General features: G+C 55.3%; 1 protein-coding gene across 1 annotated transcript in view; it reads right to left on the bottom strand.

The window, feature by feature from the left end:
* Positions 1-5,546: 5,546 nt before the first annotated feature.
* The window catches only part of DCPS (decapping enzyme, scavenger), a 46,266-nt gene continuing 34,497 nt past the window's right edge, over positions 5,547-17,315 (bottom strand). The window contains exons 4-6 of the mRNA XM_047071898.1: positions 12,521-12,634; positions 7,966-8,076; positions 5,547-5,973 (exon numbers count right to left, since the gene is read on the bottom strand). Of these exons, the coding sequence (XP_046927854.1) occupies positions 5,707-5,973; positions 7,966-8,076; positions 12,521-12,634 (492 nt within the window). The 3' untranslated portion in view covers positions 5,547-5,706. The remainder of the gene's footprint in view (positions 5,974-7,965; positions 8,077-12,520; positions 12,635-17,315) is intronic.

Here is a 17,315-nt window from a genome sequence, read left to right as displayed (position 1 = left end):
AGAAGCCAACTGTAATTCTGACTCCTCCCCTTCGGCCACAATGTGCTTACTCATGATCTTTCTTTCCCCTTCAGTTTCTTAATGGCACAACCAGATGCTTTGCTAGCTGCCTAGAAGCCTTATCACCAGTGGGGCAGGAGGGAAGCAATTCGGGTGCCTTTCGACCCCAGGTGAGGGGTTCTGGAGCCATCTGAGCACCTCCCAGCTCCTCGCACCCTTGCAAGACACTGCTCGGCAAGAGGCTATGTGATGGAGCAAGCAGGGCTTTGGCTCCTGGGGGAAGGTTCTTCCCGGAAGCTGGCTCTGCTCTGCCAAGCTCAGGTCAAGACAACCTGACGGACGGCAACCTGGGTCCCAGTCCCTCTCTGAGCCACGCTGCTTCCGTTCCTGTTTCCTCTGCCTCCCTTTAGCTCTGTGGCTCTGTCTCCACGGTGGAGGAACTGGAGGACACCTCTGCTGGGGCAACCAGAGGGCCCTCTGTAGCAGAGGGAAGAGGCAAAGGAGCGAGGGGCCCTGAAGGGGCAGGTGCACGTAGGGCTGGGGAGCCCTGGCCCCGGAGGCCCCTCCTTGGCAGGCCGCGGGTGTGGGTAGGAGGCACATTGCCGCTTGACAAATGTGCCTCACAGGCTTCTGGCTCCTGTCCCTCACATGTGCCACGTTAGCATCCTGCCCACCAGGAGGAGGGAACAGCAAGATGCCGTGTGAGGAAGAAATAAACCCAATCCAGCATCTCAGATGCTTTTAAAAATAGCAACTCTGGGATGGTATTTCAGCTCCTATTTTTATCAGATTTATATGACTGGACCATGAAGCTGAGCTGTTCCCAGGGTTCTCAATAGCAGGGGACATCACTGTTGTAGTCTTAGAAACCTGCCAGTAGGCCAAGGCATTCCAGGAACCTTTAGTCTGGAAGAGATCCCAAGAAGTCACTGCGTGCAGTGCTTGCCTGTTTAAGGCCACAATCAATTAACCACAGATCGTTCATGGCTTGCTTTTTGCCTTAAAGTCACTTGGTTGCTATGCCTCCGCTGAATCATCTAGGATTTTACAGCCCTTCGGATCAGTTAGTTCTTTTTAATATCTAGCCCAAATATCTCTGGTTACGTCCTCTTTGGGCCTTCTCACAGTAGGACAATAGTTAACGTTTACCGAGTGACCACTACGTCCACAAAATCCTCTTAGTGAATCCCGACAAAACCCCTCGTGGTGGGCACTATTATCATTCCTAATTTAGGAGCAGTTATGTAACTTGCCCAAGGTCATACCTGGGTGCGGGGCAGATTCTGTGACGGAACCATCAGACCCCACTGCCTCTTAGGCACTCGCACAGTCCTGAAGGAAAAACTGGCTGGCGTTCTAATTGTGCACGCGTGCCTCATGCTGGCTTAGGTCGAGGCCCTCCAGCGTGCTGAGCCATGCTCTTTCCAACTGCTGGGCCTACGATTGTGCGGGCCTTTGCTATCAAGCTTAGCCTAGAAATGTGGCATCTCTTTGCGTAAGGTCTCACAGCCCCCTCTGCCTTTTTGAAGGCATTCGCCACTCTTGTAATTACTTTGCAATTAATGAAGTGCAATGTAATTGAATTGAAACACTCTAAACAGATTCCGTCCATGTTTATTTTTTAAGTGGTTAAAACATGGGAACTTCAAGTTTATGTAGATTTCAGAATCCAATATAATTTTCCTAATAATAACAATACAATAAACGCAGGGTTGCCGACACGTGTGTTGCTAAATGAGGGTATTTTAAAAATGACTACCTTTCATTATCACCACCTTCCTCTTAGAAAAAAGACACTTTCACTTTATACATACATGTTTAGAATAACGATTTTGTCCTTCCTGAGAAGCAAGGGTTGGCCGGCCTACATCAGTCTGGCTAGAAATAAAATAGATATGCTAACCTGTTTTGGATATGGAAGTATTACAAGAGAAACAATTTCAAGTATTACTTTGTATGTAATTATCTCTTGATTTGTTTCTCAGGACGGGGATGGGTGTTCAACAGGGACATGCAGAGTAGACCCCCAGTGTCCAGCTTGTTATTTTTCTCAAATTCATGAAGGAATGTTGACAAATCCAGAACACTCAGCAATTTTGCTCTCGGAGGAAACTTTTAGGCAAACTGAAAGGAGCCAAGAAACAATAGCAGTCATGCCTCCAACTGCTTCCTTCCTTCTCCAGCCACACGCCAAGGGGATAGTGGGCCAAGCACCGGGGCTGACAGCCAATTGTGGACGTGTCCAGGATTTTTCTGGGAAGGGTGACATCCACCACTGCTCCAACAGAGCAGGGACACAGGCACGTATGCCGAGGACACGCGATCAAACACAGAAGGCACTCTTTCCAGCACGCAGGACAGATTATGCTGCCGGAGGGGGGTGGGGGGAGGTGGCATTTGCTAGTTAGTTAAGGTGGGGCCGAGAAACCCTGGTCATGCTCAGGAAGTTCTCTCAGGGGAGGCAGGATGTTGGGCACTGCAACGTGTCATCAAGGGGAAAACTGGGGCAGAGAGGGGTAGCTCTAATTCTGCATCCCCCGGAAAACCAAGAGACCTGGACTGAGCTCCTTTACAGGAGGGGACAGCCCTTGCGGTGGGGGTGCAGGTGGGGGTGCGGGCGGGGGTGGCAAATTGCTGCACCTGCCTCAGGCCCACGGGCCCCAACGTGGAGTGAGCTGCCCCTGGGAACAGACTCCCTAGAAACGACAGGAAGTGGCATTCATGTGTGGTCAGAAACCGTGGGTCTTAGAGAAGAGTCCTGCCAGGCCCTCTGGGATTTCAGTGAGGTGTAACAGAGAGATGGGCCCCTTGACCCAGTCAGTTCTTCCCTGCAGCTTGAGGCCCCAGGATTCAGGTGAGATGGAGTCTTGTGTGGTTACAGGGGCAAATAGGTACACGACAAGAGACTCAGCAGGATCCATTTCATGGCTCACCACACATCTGACCAGTTGTTTCCTGGAGAGAAGCAGCAAACACTCTTGTGCGCAGTGACACCGGCCCCTGCTGGGGCCTTTGGGGGCACGAGGCCAAACTCCTGAGGTCTTCTCCCAGCTCGCAGGGCTGCCCTCTGGGCCTTCATGACTCCTACTCCAGGCACCAGGGGAGAACTGACCCCCTCCTCCCCTCGGAAAGCAGAATCGGTCCCGACAGAGGAGCACCTCCCGGCACTACAAAGGAGCACAGCCTTTAGAACCTCCCTCTAGAACAGCCTTTACCTACTGTCTCGTCCTATGCTCCCCTGCCCCACTGAGTCATGCTCCCCGAGGGTACAGACCCGCAAGACCTTCTTGTTCCTGTCAGCGCCTTGCAGTCCTGGCCCATGCAGGATGTTTGGTAGAAACTTGAAGGGTGAGTAAACCCGAGAGGGAGGAGGAGGGATGGGACAGATCAGGCGAGGGAGCCAAGGCTGGGAATGCCTTCACAGGGCTTAGTCCCAGGGAGCTAGAGATCTTGTCCCCTGGGAGGCTCCTGAGTGCTCTCCTTTTTGGTTCAGCACTGGCCACCTGCTGGTCTTCTCTAAGCACGCATCCTGTGTGCCCCACCGGCAGCAACTGATCTGCCCAGGAGAAGAGGACGCTCCCAGGATTGGGTCCCTCCACTCTGTCTGCGAGGAGGGGCCTCTGGGTTCGTGTCCCCTCCACTCCTCTGCTCGCCTCGTTTGTCTTTGCAACACTTTTTGTTTTTAAGTTTATTTATTTTGAGAGAGCGAGGGAGAGCACAAGCAGGGAAGGGGCAGAGAGAGAGGATCCCAAGCAGGCTCTGTGCTGTCAGTGCCGAGCCCAACGTGGGGCTCGAACTCCTGAATCCTGAGATCATGACCCGCGCTGAAATCAAGTGTCTGATGCTGAACCGACTGAGCCACCCAGGCGCCCCCTACGACAGCTCTGACGCATGGGAGAAAGACCAGCTGCCTTCATTTCCACCTGCAGAAGGTGCGGGCCACACCTCTCTCCCTGTAACCAGCCCCCTCCGGCCTCACCACCCTCATCACCTTGCTCCAGTTCGGCGGCCCTGCCGAGCACTGTCGGGATTCTGAAAGCATCCCCCGCGTGTCTTCCTAGGGGAAGCTTTTACTCGAGCCTGTCTCACATACCTGTTTTCAAGATAACTACCCGGGCGTTGCCTTTTTACTCCTACGTTCCTTGGCTGTCTGCCCCAGTAGCCTGGAGGGTAGGTAGGAGCTTTGTTTTCCCGGCACTTAAAATACCGTCTGGCTCAAGAGTTGATCGGTAAGTCAAAGTTTAGCATAAAGCAACATTAGCACACGGTACGTTTACACGGCAGGACGCTTCATGGACCCTCATCCCCGCTCTCCTTCACAAAGCAACAGGCTCGGGACTCGTTAGGGCTGGTGTAACGTTAGGGGGTGAAGGTAGGCTCCCGGAGGAGAGACTTCTGTCTGTTCACCACTTACCAGTCTCTGGGGCAGTGCCTGGCCAGCAGCACGCATTCAATAAACATCTGATTCTGTTTCTCAGTCCAGGGATTGCAGAATAGGAGCCGCCCCTCTCTGCCTTATGCTTCCCTCTTACCACCTGGCGGAACCCGACATCCCGTTTCCCCCGAGAAAGCCCCCTGAGGAGGTGCAACCTGGTGTCCTTCAGCCCCAGCTTGACTAACCAGCAATGCCAGCCCCTCTGTAGCGGCGTGACAGAGCTGTCCTCTGTGCCGATACAAGCGCCTTCTGTCTTCAACCGCGTGCCCTCGCATGCGTGCCTGTGTCCCTGTGCTGCTGGAGCCATGGTAGATGTCACCCTTCCCAGATAAGCACCCGAAGGCTCCCTACAGGCCACCAGCCCCAGACACCTTGAAGTCCCTTCCTGGCCTCCAGATTCTATGGACAGGGGACCTGTGACGCTCCGGTCCCACCTCGAACCGGAGCCCCTCAGAGCTTTGTCCTCCACTGCAAAAGCCTCGTTTTGCCCTTGTTGATACGGTTTTGCATGTGATCTCCTGGCTGCTCTAAGTAAGTCTGTTTTGTCTTCCTGCCTAGATAATAAACTCAAGGCCAGGGACTCGCTGACCGAGTAACAGAGGCAAAGGCAGGCTTTTTGGGCTTTTGCCTCATCTGATTCTTATTAAAGCCCTCCCACTTCCAGGCGGTCATCCTTCATCCTCGTCAACAAGAAGTTTATCAGCAGGGTTGACTCACACACGGGAGGTGCAATCTCAATTCTGGGCAGGGAAAGAGGAAGCGCTGTCAAAAAAACCTCTATAGATTATTTCCAGAGAGTTTTTGTATTTGGTTTTTTTGGGGAACTCCCAGACATGTGGGCCCAGAAAACCATTAGGAAGATGTCGAAAATGGGAAGGAGGGACAGGGGCGTGATGGCGGAGTAAGGCTTGCAGACGGGGAGAGGTGCTGTCGGATTCGGGACTCGGCAATCGCCAGGGATGGCGCTCCCAGGGATTTGCAGAAAGCCCTCGGCACGCTCCCAGGTCAGCTGAAGCCACCGCCCCCCGACTTGGCTGCTCTTTTCTCAGGATCTGCCCACCCCGCTCTCTCGCACCACCTGCCTCCCCAGGCCCTGGCGTCAGTCCACACCTAAGGAGACCAATACTTTATTCACATACTAGAAATAAGCCGGTACAAAATACACTTTTGAAAAATCCACTTGGTGCGAAAACTCCCTCCGTCCCTCCCCGTCCCGCCCCCCAGCCCGCACATCTGTGTTCCTGTCCCAGGGAACGGCCCCTGGGCCACACTCAGCTCCTCTGGGCTTCCTGCAAGAGCTGGAGCAGGGGGTCGTCGGCCCGGAGGGCAAAGGTGAGGGTGCGCCGCTGGTAGTGCTCCGGGTCACACTCCAGGTTCTCGATCACCTCTGCTAACAGGTGAGCCCGCTCCACCGCCGAGCCAGGGGCCTCGAAGCCCAGGGCGGTGAAGTGCACGTGCAGGTGGTAGTAGGAAGGCAGGTAGTGCAGGTACACTCGGAGGCGGTCCCCCTTCACCCCGTAGCGCTGCAGGATGGCTTCCTGAGAAAGGGTAGCGGCGGGACGGGTTACCGTGCTGCCCACGGGCCAGCGCCAGAACCCTCCTCTAGGCCCAATCCCCGACTAGCCTCCGGACATCTGATAAAACCCTGCAAACAGCTCCCTGCCCACGGTTTGCTGCGGGTCTCTGTGTTCCATTCCAGGGAGTCAACAAAAGCAGGTGACAGCCGCAAGGGGGAGGCTCCTTCTCCCAAATGAAGGGAACGGTGGCCTCCATTGGGGTTCCACACTCCAACCTGCACACAACACTCAGCCTCCTCAGACAGTCGCTACTGGGAATCTAGGAAGTCCCAGTGCCAAGAGACAGGCCCCAGATGCCCAAGATTATGGGGACCATCCTCCCCGCAGGTGACCGATGCGTGCTTAAGTCACCGGGTAAGTGGGAGGGAGGCTTGTACCCCCTCTTAGCATAGAAGAGTGCACAGCCGGGAACAAGGGTGACAGGGACGGGGCTGAGCCGAGGCCTGGTGGAAGAGAGAGGGTGGGGGAGGGTGCATGGGAAGGGCTGCCCCTAGAAGATCCGGGGAAGGTCTCGCTGGACTCCTGGAGGAAGCAGGGAACACGGACCTTGGCCCTGGCTCCCTCTGACCACCCTCCACCTTGCTCAGGGGTTAGGGCTTTTTCTACCGAACTCCCTTTCAGGAGCCTCCTAGGCTTGGCATTGACAGGAGACTCTGATTTCCATTCTGGGTGAATCCCTGAGGAGGTCAGAGGTGAAGAGAAAAAGACTAGGGCCTCAGTGGGCTCAGAATACACGCCACAATTACATCCTGGACTTGGAACTCCGCCTGGGGATCTCTGCAGCAGTGTGAGGTCAAGGCCGGGGCACCCAAAGGCCTTCCGGGGATACGTATGGCTGGCCTGTCTGGGCGAGGCTGCCTGAGCTGCAGGGCAAGTCCAAGTGTAGGCCCCGCATCTCCCGGAGAGAAAGACACCACTCTCTGACATCCTCAGGCGTTTCAGCAGAGAAGCAAATGACTCCAAAGAGAGACAGGTGGCCAGAGAGACAGTGATGTGGGCAGGCGGGAGGAAGAAGGCCGGGCAGCTGGGGTCTAGAGGTCCGCAGAGAGCGGACCCACGAGAGCCCCTCCCCCAGGCCTGCGGCAAAGCCTCTGAGCAGCAAGGTGGCGAGCTTCTCTCCTGGCCGGGCACCCTGGTGACTGCTGGGCCCTGGCACGGGGGCTGCATCTTTGATTGTTTCTGAAACATCTCTGAATGTTTCTGAGAACGACATCACAGAATGGGATTTAGCAGCATTGCATCCAGATACTGAGGCCCAGAGAGGTGAGGTGAAGAGTCCTGCCCAGAGTCTCTCCGGTGGTTAGGATCAAAATGTCAGAATCAAGACCACAACTCAGGATTCTAGACTCACTTCTCCCACCTTCCTTTGCCTCTTTCCTTTCTATTTATTTTTTTGAAAGGGGGAGGGTGCAAGTCAGTGAGGGGCAGAGAGAGAGAGAATGGGGCTTGAGCTCACCCAATGTGGGACTCGAACTCATGAACCATGAGATCATGACCTGAGCTGAAGTCAGATGCTTAACCGACTGAGCCACCCAGGCGCCCCAGGGCTCCTCTTTACTTTCATGTGATTCAACAAATATCCCAGTGTAAAGCACCCCAGAATGCCAGGTGCTACAAAATTCAGTCTCTGGCCATAGGGGACCCATCTCCCCAAGAAACATGTCTGGTGCAATGTGGCTGTCATGAGCAGACACAGGTGATCCTGGGATGGGAGGGGAACCTTGGCGGAGGAAAGGTGGCTGAAAGTAGAGCTGAAGGGTAGGGCAGGACCAGGAGACAAGGGCCTTGTGAGTCCATCTAAAGGACCTTCGTGAGGTCCTGGGACTGGCATCCAGAGACAGGCCCCTTTCACAGATGGACTTCTGGAAAGGGTGAGGAAAGCGGCCACGAACACACTGGAATTGGAATATGATTCCTCTGGGCTTCAGTACGGATGTGGCCAAGGCAACTCACCTGCCCCTCCCGGAGGATGTTCCTGAGCAGCGGCAGGTGCTCTGGAGTAAGGTCCCGCAGTGATCTGATGCCCCGGCGATGGCAGATGGCAATCAGGTACAGGTCATCTAGCTGCGCAGAGATCGGCACGGGTAAACCAGGCTCAGCAGGGGACAGAGCCAGGGGAGGCTGCCAGTCCTGGAATTCTGCAGGGAAGCCAGGAAGTACCCACCCCCAGGCCTGCTGTAGCACCAGCCACAGGCGATCCCGGGGAGCCCACGGGAGGACCAATCCCTGGGCAGTGGGGGCCTCCACGTGCCTGGGATGAGTGGGACAGTCTAAGGATAGAACTTCTGTTTATTCTTCCTGCTAAAGAGTACCATATAGGAATATTTATATACTCACAGAGCTGACGAGGGGGTGGGAGGAGAAGGTTCAAAGAAGTGCCAAGGACAACTTTCCCTCCAAGACTTTAAAATCTAATAGCATATAGGTGAGTAACTACTACAAGACACAAAGTGATAAAAGTACAGGAGGAAGAAGGAAAGACTATCTAGCTAGGGTGATCCAGACATGCTTCCTGGAAGAGGAGGTAGGGGACCCAGGTCCTAAAGAAGGGGTAGCATTTAGAGGAAGAGCATTCAGGTTAGAAGGAACAGTGACAGCAAAGGCTCAGAGACAAGAAAGTATACAGCATGTGAGGGGCAGAGTAAGTAATTCGATTTGTCTGGAGTCCAGGGTAGGGGAAGGATGTAGAAGGATTTGAAAGGTGGAAAGGGGCCCCGGGGCCAGCTCAGCAATGAGCACCACCAGAGCGCTTAACCTTTTCCTCTCTTCCCCTAATGCACAGGGCTCATAGGCCAACCCTTCCGGCTGTCCTTCCTGAAAACAGCGCCTGGCCGAAAACCTGGAGGTCACAACAGTGTAAAGAACCAAAGTCAACAAGATCTTGTGCCAGAGAGCAAATAAACTCTTCTTCTGCCCAGAAAACCTTCCCGCCCTCCCTGCTCACCCACACTGGCCCTGGCCGACTATCACATCCATGTGCGAGGCAGGCCCCAGACACCAGGGCTCCAAGGAGCAAGACGCAGGAGGAAGCCGGCAGCACTCAGCCAGGCAGCGTGAGCTGCTAGATCCCTCAAGGACATAATCTGGGGACCATGAGTCACCAACCAAATCCCCAAGGGCCCCAGTTTGAAAACTGAGAAGACGGTTTTCCATATGGTGCCTGGTGTCCAACTGTGCCCCTTCAGGCCAACAGAGTCTCTTCCTACCACATTCTTCTCTGCACGAGTTCCAACAATCCGGGCTCTCTGCCTCAGGCCGGCTACAGACCAGCCCCGTGGGAACCGCCCAGCAGCTGGCTGAGCTGTGCCTACCTAGGCTTCAGTTTTGCCCATCGGGCTCTCCCAGACTCTCCCTTCTCATGGCCTGTGCCCAGGACATTTGCTCTGTCCCTCGTGAGGAGCCCAAGAGAAGCAGGAAACAGAACTGCTTGAACTCGGGGTGTACATGTGCCTGTCAGTGTCTCCAGCCGTTCTTATATGTCACTGTCACAGACTCTCAAATAACAGTGGCATTTGTTTTAGATGACGTCTGCTGACAAATCACAAACGTGGCATTAAATCACATCTCTCTGCTCCACTGGCAGGGAAAGAAACCCATTCTGTGATAGGCAGACGTGAGCCCAGATTTTCTGCAGGCAGCCCAAGGGCCCCCGGCCCAGAGAAATGGCATGAAGAAAGCCAGACAAGGACCTGGCAAGGGTCTCAGGCTGGTATCCCTCAAGCTGGCCCATCGGTCACTTCGGGCAGGCAGTCACCACTGATCTCTTTTTACAAGGCAGGACAGCAGAGTCAAAGGAACAGCTTCCTGGCAAGGGGCACGGTGGAGAATGGCCGGAGGGCCATCTTTCCACCTCTGGAGCGACCCAGAGGAAGAGTTTCTTGGTCTGAGCCCTTTAGATCAAAGAACCTACATTATATGAGCGGAAAGTGCATGTTGTGTCCATAGAAACACACCCTATATACTTATATACACAACATGCAGAGACGATACCTGGAAGGAGAGACAAAGACATAATCTCTTTTGAGAAACAGTCCCTTCTGGGGAACGGAAGTGGAAGAATGTGGGGTGAGGGAACTTGCTTTCACCGCACTATTTATTCTATTCTGCACTTTTACCTCGTGCATGTCTTAACTAGACCTTAAAAAAAAAAAAAAAAAAAAAAGCAAATAAAAGAGAATATATAAGTGATCTCTTAAAAGAACTGAGGAAGGGATATTATAAACTCCAGGGAGGCAAGATTCTCTAACAGACATTAGGCATTTGATAAATCTTGTGGAATGGATAGATGGGTAGATGGATGGACATACGGACAAAGTCTCTTTAATCCTGGGCCAGCAGCTGGGAGGCGAGGAGATTCCTGGGTGGCTAGGAAGGCTCCTTAGGGCAAATATGGCGGGTTCCTCTCTCCTCAACCCTCCTCTAGTACAAGGACAAAGAAGTCCAGGCCCGGTCTGTCTCGCCTGCTGGCCACGCTGCCAAATTCTAAGGGAGCAGTCAATTTCAGTGTTCTGTCACAAGCCAAGGATTTAAGACAACGAAATATGGCACCACTAAGAGACAAGTGCTAATTAAGGAAAGGTTAAGAACAATTGCACCTGTATGACCATTAAGGGAAACGTGACATTTAAGCTGGCCTATTCACAACCCCCAAGGGCAAGTCGCCCCAGCCCTGTGGCTGGGAGCCCAGTGCAGCTCCTGAAGACTTTTCTGTCTTAAAGGGAACGGAGAGACAGGGCAGTTCCACCGGCAGGCCCAGCGGGATGCCTGCCAGCACAAGGTCAAAAGGACAATGGATTTTCATTCTCAGGGCCCTGGGCTCAAGTGTGTTCAAGGGCTTCGTGAATGGAGATGCAGGAGTCAATCTTTTGCTGTCCCCGCCTGGCCCTCAGACCACCACCTCCTACGAGTCACAAGCTCCTTAGTCTTCAAAGATCTCGTGAGGCAGAAGTTCCTTCCACCTCACATCCCATCTCCCGTGACCCAGTCTGTGACCCGGGGCCTCCAGGCACGGGGCTGCCCAAGGGGACAGACGGGGTTTGCAGAGCTGCACTCCCACTCTGTGGCCTTGTCCCCGCTCCCAGACGACTCCAGGGCCAGACCTGGCTTCTTCCCTCAAGGCCTGAGACGGAGATAAGCTGAAGGGCAGGGGGTAGGGGCGTGGACACAGGAACCCCTGCAGCCTCTCTATGCCATAACACCCCACTAGTGGACAGTTATCTCCTTCTGTCTCACTTGCCTCACACAAATCATCACTCAGTGCTACAACTTCTGAAAATCCCTTCAGATTCTCTACCACCCCTCAGGCCAAGTTCAGTAACTCCCAGGAGCTGCTCTTGAGAGGCAGCTGGCACTCACTTGCCCGTGTACCTCTGAGCTGAAGTCCTGTCCCTTTACCCCAACCGCAGGCCCTCGCCCCCCTTTCCTGGGTAGTGAAGGAGTGGCATTGTAGATCTAGAAATCACCAAATCAAAACCAAGTAAACTGCGGGTGAGCCCAGTTTAGGACCCAAAGGCAGGCCATGACTGAGAAAGCGGGAGGGAAGGTGTGCGTGGGGAGGTGACTGACCGGACTCTAGAACGCCACCTGTGTGAGGAGCCCAGGAACCAGAAGGGTCCACCGGAGGGCAGCGCGGCAAACCCATGCTCGGGTGACTCAAAGATCTAAACCAGAAGAGAGAGTTTACCTCCTCTCCACTTCCTACCCAGCAATCCCGCGTCTGGCTTCCTTGGCCTCACTGTGGCCCCTGGCCCGCCACAGGCTGAGCCCGGCCCAGGTCCACGTTCCAGTCCGTGACGTGAACAGCCCTTCCTGCAACACGGTTCTCTGCCTGCTGCTGATGCCAGGGGTATCCAGTCTACCCAAAGAGGTGGTGGTCCATTGCAGCTTTGGTGGTGGGCTGGAGTGGCAGTGAGGAAGGGAGGCGAAAAAGAGAGAGACGGAGGCTACAGAGAACCGGACAGAGAGGGTGAGTGAGGTCAGCTCACCCTGGAAACCTGCTCCGAGGGGCACGGAGAGCAGGAAACAGCTGAGAGGCCCGAGTGGAAGCCTGGGCCACTGGAAGCCCCCTCTTGGTCTCAGGCAGTGGAGGGGACCCTTTGTGTTGGTTGCCATGGCTCCTTCCTATCAGTGCTTCAGGTCTTAGGCCTGCCTGGATCTGCTGGTATGCAGGGGCATGGAAAGAATGTAAACAGTCCTCTTTAGGGCTCCAGGTGCTCCTGGAAGGGAGGGTGGCAGCTGAGCCACTTGGCTGGTTAAAGAATGGCCGTATGCTTATGGGCGCAAACATCATGCCATTCTTTCCCCCCTGCGTGGGAGGACAGCCAGAGAGAACTTCAAGTGGACACGTTAAGGTGTGAATGTTTGCGCACAGCTCAGGTTTCTGTTGTTGGTTAATTAAAATCGGCTTAGAGAGAGGAACCAAGGTGAGAAAGAAGGGCAGGACTAAGGAGGCCCAACAACCTAGAGCAAGTACTGGGAGACCAGAGAGCCCCAGCAAGAAAGCTTTTACCTGCTGTTGGTTCCACTTGAGATCGGGGATGAGGACAAAGCCATCAGAGGGATCTGGGTTCTCAAAAACAATCCGGTCAGCTTCAGCCTTCTTATCGAGAATGTTGTACACCCACTGGAAGGAGGGGGAGGGGGGGGTCACACAGCTACTCACAACCTCTGGGGAAACACCACAGACCAGGCTAGCTAAGCTCTCCGGCCCCTCCAGGAAGGACAGCCAAGCCATATAGGGTCACTGAGCTCAGGGGGGGGTCTACACTCAGGCTGCCTTGTCCCCGCCGATCTGCTCTTGGGGGTCCAGAAGAGACTTCCCCTCTCCCACCACAGCCGTCCCCTCAGGGGCCACTGCAGCTCGGATGGGGCCGTTTCTTTGGGTCCTTCCTGCATTTAGGCCACGTACATGCTCTGCCGTGGCCTCACCAGCCTGTGTGCATCCATCCCCGCTCCTGCCCACGGGACTCGCGAACAGCGGTCTCCGTGGGCCCCTTCCCACTTTCTTCGGGACCACAGGCAAAGACAGGGTGGGACTTCCTTCTGCGGAGGGAGCCAGCTACACACCAGGGCAGGAAAGGCTCAGGGCCTAGACGTGGATGTGTATGGGTTTCCCGCCCTGCTGGGTGGGACTCTCATTTGTGGTGGGATTGGCGCCTCTGCCCACCTGCAGCCACAGCGGCTTCCGCTGACACGGCCCTTGTGTGACAACACAGAATAGGCACAGCTGGGAGACAGCAATTACACGGACCTTTCCTGTCAAGCCAGGGCCTCCAGCCCCTCTCAGACCCTTTTACCGGCTGCTGGCAGTCTTCAGAGGACCCTTCCTTGAGTACTGTGTGGATCCCGAGGATGTCGTTTTACCTTTAGGGTCCTGGTGGCCTCTGTGAAGAAGCCAGCCTGCAGGGGGGTTAAGAGAAGAAAGCCCCTGTTCTCACGGGGCTCACAGAGACCTCCTCTCTTCACTTCCCCAGAGCTCTGAGTCAACTCCCAGCTTGAAATCCGAGACAGAAGGCTGCTGCAGAGCCAGACAGAGGGCAGCGGCTGGGCCTGCGCCTGGGAAGGGCCTTCCGGCTCACCGAGGGGGCGGATCGAGAGGCCCGGGCACGGACACGGCCAGGCCGGCGGAGGGCTCCTCTGCCCGCTCCCGGGAGTTCTAGAACAAGCGTGTCCGCGAAGGCCAGGGGGCCGTGGGAGCTGATCTGCTGAGTCCACATCCTCACTCTCGGCCGGTGCGGCCAAGGTCAAACGCGACCGTCTGAGACGGAGAGAGCAGAGGGTACCTGCCTGGGAGTATCTGGGGTTCCCAGACCCCTGGTAAGGCCAACGGGTCGGTCACCGTGTGGCCCGCCCACTACAAAAGAGGGGCCTTCCCGCCACTTCCTGGGAGCGGACTGGAGCACAGCCAGCAGTGGCTGCCCCACGCAGCCCCGGGGTCTCCCACGGACGCATTTCCTCTCCTGCTGGAAGTCTCGCTGGGAACGTGCTGCGGCAGAAAAAAAAGCCAGCCGGAACGTGACCCAAAGTGCCCCAACGGTAAAGGTGAGGGAGGTGAAAGATGACGCTCTGTGGAGAGCCCTGGAGCAGCCTCCCTGGGGCCTGGGCTGTCTTTTGCCCCCAGATAAGCAGCCCCCTCAGACTGGAAAGTTGTGTAGTCGTAGACAGAGAACAAACTGGTCCTGGTGTCCTCTCCCGCCTCCTCGCTAACTAGCTGACACCTTGGGCAAAGTGGTGTACTCTCTGAGCCTCAGTTTCCCCCTTTGAGAGGGGACTGGAGTCTCCCCCTCTGAGACGATACCTGCACGGCACAGAGTGGCGAGGAGTGTAAAGTGACTGACAGCGCCTGGCACAGAGGAGGCCCCATAAAGGCAGAGGGAAGTGCTCAGAAAGCTCCAGCAAGACGGGGCGTCAAGCCGCAGCCTCGTGGCGATGACAACAGGCGCTCTGCCGGAGGCCGCTGCACCGAGAGCAGAGGCCTCGTGGTGGTGAGCAGCCCTCCCACGTGCGGGCCCTGTTCTCAGGGCCTCCCAGGGACTACCGCGCGCAGCAACCCGGTCAAGCTGGTGTCGCCGTCGTCCTCACGTTGTAAGGAAAAAGTAAGCATGAGGAAGTCCAACCAATTCCAACCGAGTCCGGCCCCACAGCTCCGGCTTCAGGTCACGGGAGCAGGCCTCTGGGAGAGCAGGGGCGGGGGGTGTGAATCCACGTGAAGTCCCAGGCCAGCAGCCCAGCTGAGAAAGGGAGGGGGCCAGGGAACAGAATTCACACAAATCATGGTGGGGGGGGGGGGGGGGGCGGGGAGGGGCAGGGCCTGTAACGGGGAGCGAGCCCATCAGGATGCAAGCCCGGGGGACTCAGCCACCCCCGGCTTCTGGCAGGCACCTGGCATAGCTTCCTTGCGGCAGGTGACACCGGCAAGTCTCCCGTGGGATACCTCACTCCCTGTTCGCTCTCCTCCTGCTTTTCTGCTCGCCCCCCTGCTAGCCGCTCTCCTCCGGCCACCCCTCGCCTGTCCACACCTCCGCTGTATCGGCACTGCCCTCCCCTGACCTCCCCTGTCCTCGGAATGGGACCTGCGTGTGCACAACGGCAGCTACCGTCCTGGTGCCCAGCCTGTGCTGGAACCAACAGCGGGGACGTGATCTGTGGTGCCCCTCTCAATCCCCACTGGGACCCCAGTTGCATTTTCCAGGCGAAGAAATGGGCTCAGAATGGCAGGACACTCACACTGCTCGGAGATGGCAGAATGGGAATCCAAACCCTGGACGGACACTGACCTCAACCTGACGACTCACAGACCAACACTTTTAGCCTGATGGTCTCTAACGCTCGGGATCCAGATGGCAGATGGCAGTACTTTTCTCTTTTCTCTTTTCCTTTCTTTCTTTCCTTTCATTCACTTATTAATGTTTATTTCTTTTTGAGGGGGGAGGGGGAGAGGGGCAGAGAGAGGGAGACACAGAATTCAAAGCAGGCTCCAGTCTCTGAGCTGAACCCACGAACTGTGAGATCATGACCTGAGGCGAAGTTGGATGCTTAACTGACTGAGTCACCCAGACGCCCCTGATGGCATTATATACTGAGGAGTTACAAGAACCTCAAATTTGAGGAGCCAAATAGGGTGGTCGGCTGACAGCATGGGCACCGGGGTGACACTGACGGGCTGTGAATCTCGTCTCCAAATTGCTGCTGAGTAGAGTCAATGAGGGAATGCACAGAGAAAGCTGAAACAGTCCCGGGCACCTGGTGAGCGCACCCAAGTCCCAAACTCAACTGTTTCCGACATAAACCCTCTCCGCTGCCCACAACCCCTGTCCTGGTTAGTGACCCCGCTACCTATCCATGCTCCATCCAAGCTGGACCTGGAGCCACCCCCAGACTCTGCTTGCCTCTCGAATCCACCAGCTTCGAGCCCTACTTCTCAAATCACTACCGAAGCCTTCCCCACTGTCTCGGCCTCGGCCGGGGCCCACGCTGGTCTTTAGAGCCCTCCACACTCACCAAACTCGAGCAATTCTTTAAATCTCGTGGAACCCATATACTCAAACCCGTCTAGAGGGACCCTCATTGCCTGTGGCAACTGTTCTCAAATCTGATGATCATTAGAAACATATTTTTTAAAAATACAGATTTCCCGGGGTGCCCGGGTGGCTCAGTGGGTTGACTGTCCCACTCCTGATTTCGGCTCCGGTCATGATCCCATGGTTCGTGGGCTGGAGCCCCGTGTCGGGCTCTGCTCTGACAGCGTGAAGGCTGCTTGAGATTCTCTCTCTCTCCCTCTCTCTCTGCCCCTCCCCTGTTTGTCCACATGCTCTCTCTCTCTCTCTCTCTCAAAATAAATAAATAAACCTTAAAAAAAAATACAGATTTTCCATGGGACGCCTGGATGGCTTAGTCGGTTCAACACCGACTTCGGCTCAGGTCATGATCTCACGGTTTGTGAGTTGGAGCCCTGCATCACATCCGTGATGTCAACACGGAGCCCACTTCAGATCCTCTGTCCCCCTCTCTCTCTGCCCCTTCCCTGCTCATTCTCTCTCTGCAAAATAAAAGAAATAAATACAGATTTCCCAGCTCCACTCCCTGAACATCCTGATTCAGTAGACATGGAGTAGGGCCCCATGCTCTGTATTTTAAAAAATCTCCCCAGGCCATCCTGATGACCAGCCAGGTTTGGGAGCTCCTGGTGTCCTGACAGGTGCACACGCCTGCTTCTGGCCCCTGCCCGTCTGCTCCTGGTTTGTCCTGCTGACCCTCCAGCTCTCGGGGCCTATCTTTGTTCTTCCCTCTGCCTGGAATGCCCTTCTCTGCCTTGTCCACGTGGCAAACTTCCATCTGTCCCTTAAGACCCAACTGGAGGATCCCTTCCTCTGTAAAGCCCCCCACTGTCCAGGCTGATCACCTCCCTTTGTGTCACCACTGAACCTTGGATACAAACCACCCGCGGGGGAGTACTTATCCCATTGTACTGTGCCGGTCAGACTCCATGTCTGCCTTCCCCACAAGACTCTGGGGGCATTACAAGTGTTCACCCTGGTGACCCTCCAGCGCCTGAGCCTAGTACAAGGCCTGGTACACAGTAGGTGCACAATTAATACAATGAGTGTTGCCAGTTGAGCTGAGTGCTTTGTAAACCTACTAGAAACGGTCAAGAAAGAATACACGAATACTTGCGTCAAACAGAACTTGGCCGAGTAGTAGGAGAATCTGGCTGTATTATTTTCCAAGAGGAAGTACACGGCAGTGGATAAGACAGTACACATACAAGTCACACCGACTTTAAGAGCATCCTCCTTTGGATCCCA

This window comes from Lynx rufus, unplaced genomic scaffold (genome assembly GCF_022079265.1).
Source record: "Lynx rufus isolate CCGP_SWC_20201006 ecotype Redwood Valley unplaced genomic scaffold, mLynRuf1.p SCAF_9, whole genome shotgun sequence".
NCBI lineage: Eukaryota > Metazoa > Chordata > Mammalia > Carnivora > Felidae > Lynx > Lynx rufus.
The sequence above is the reverse complement of the archived record's forward strand: the minus strand, read 5'-3'. Positions and strand labels throughout refer to the sequence as shown.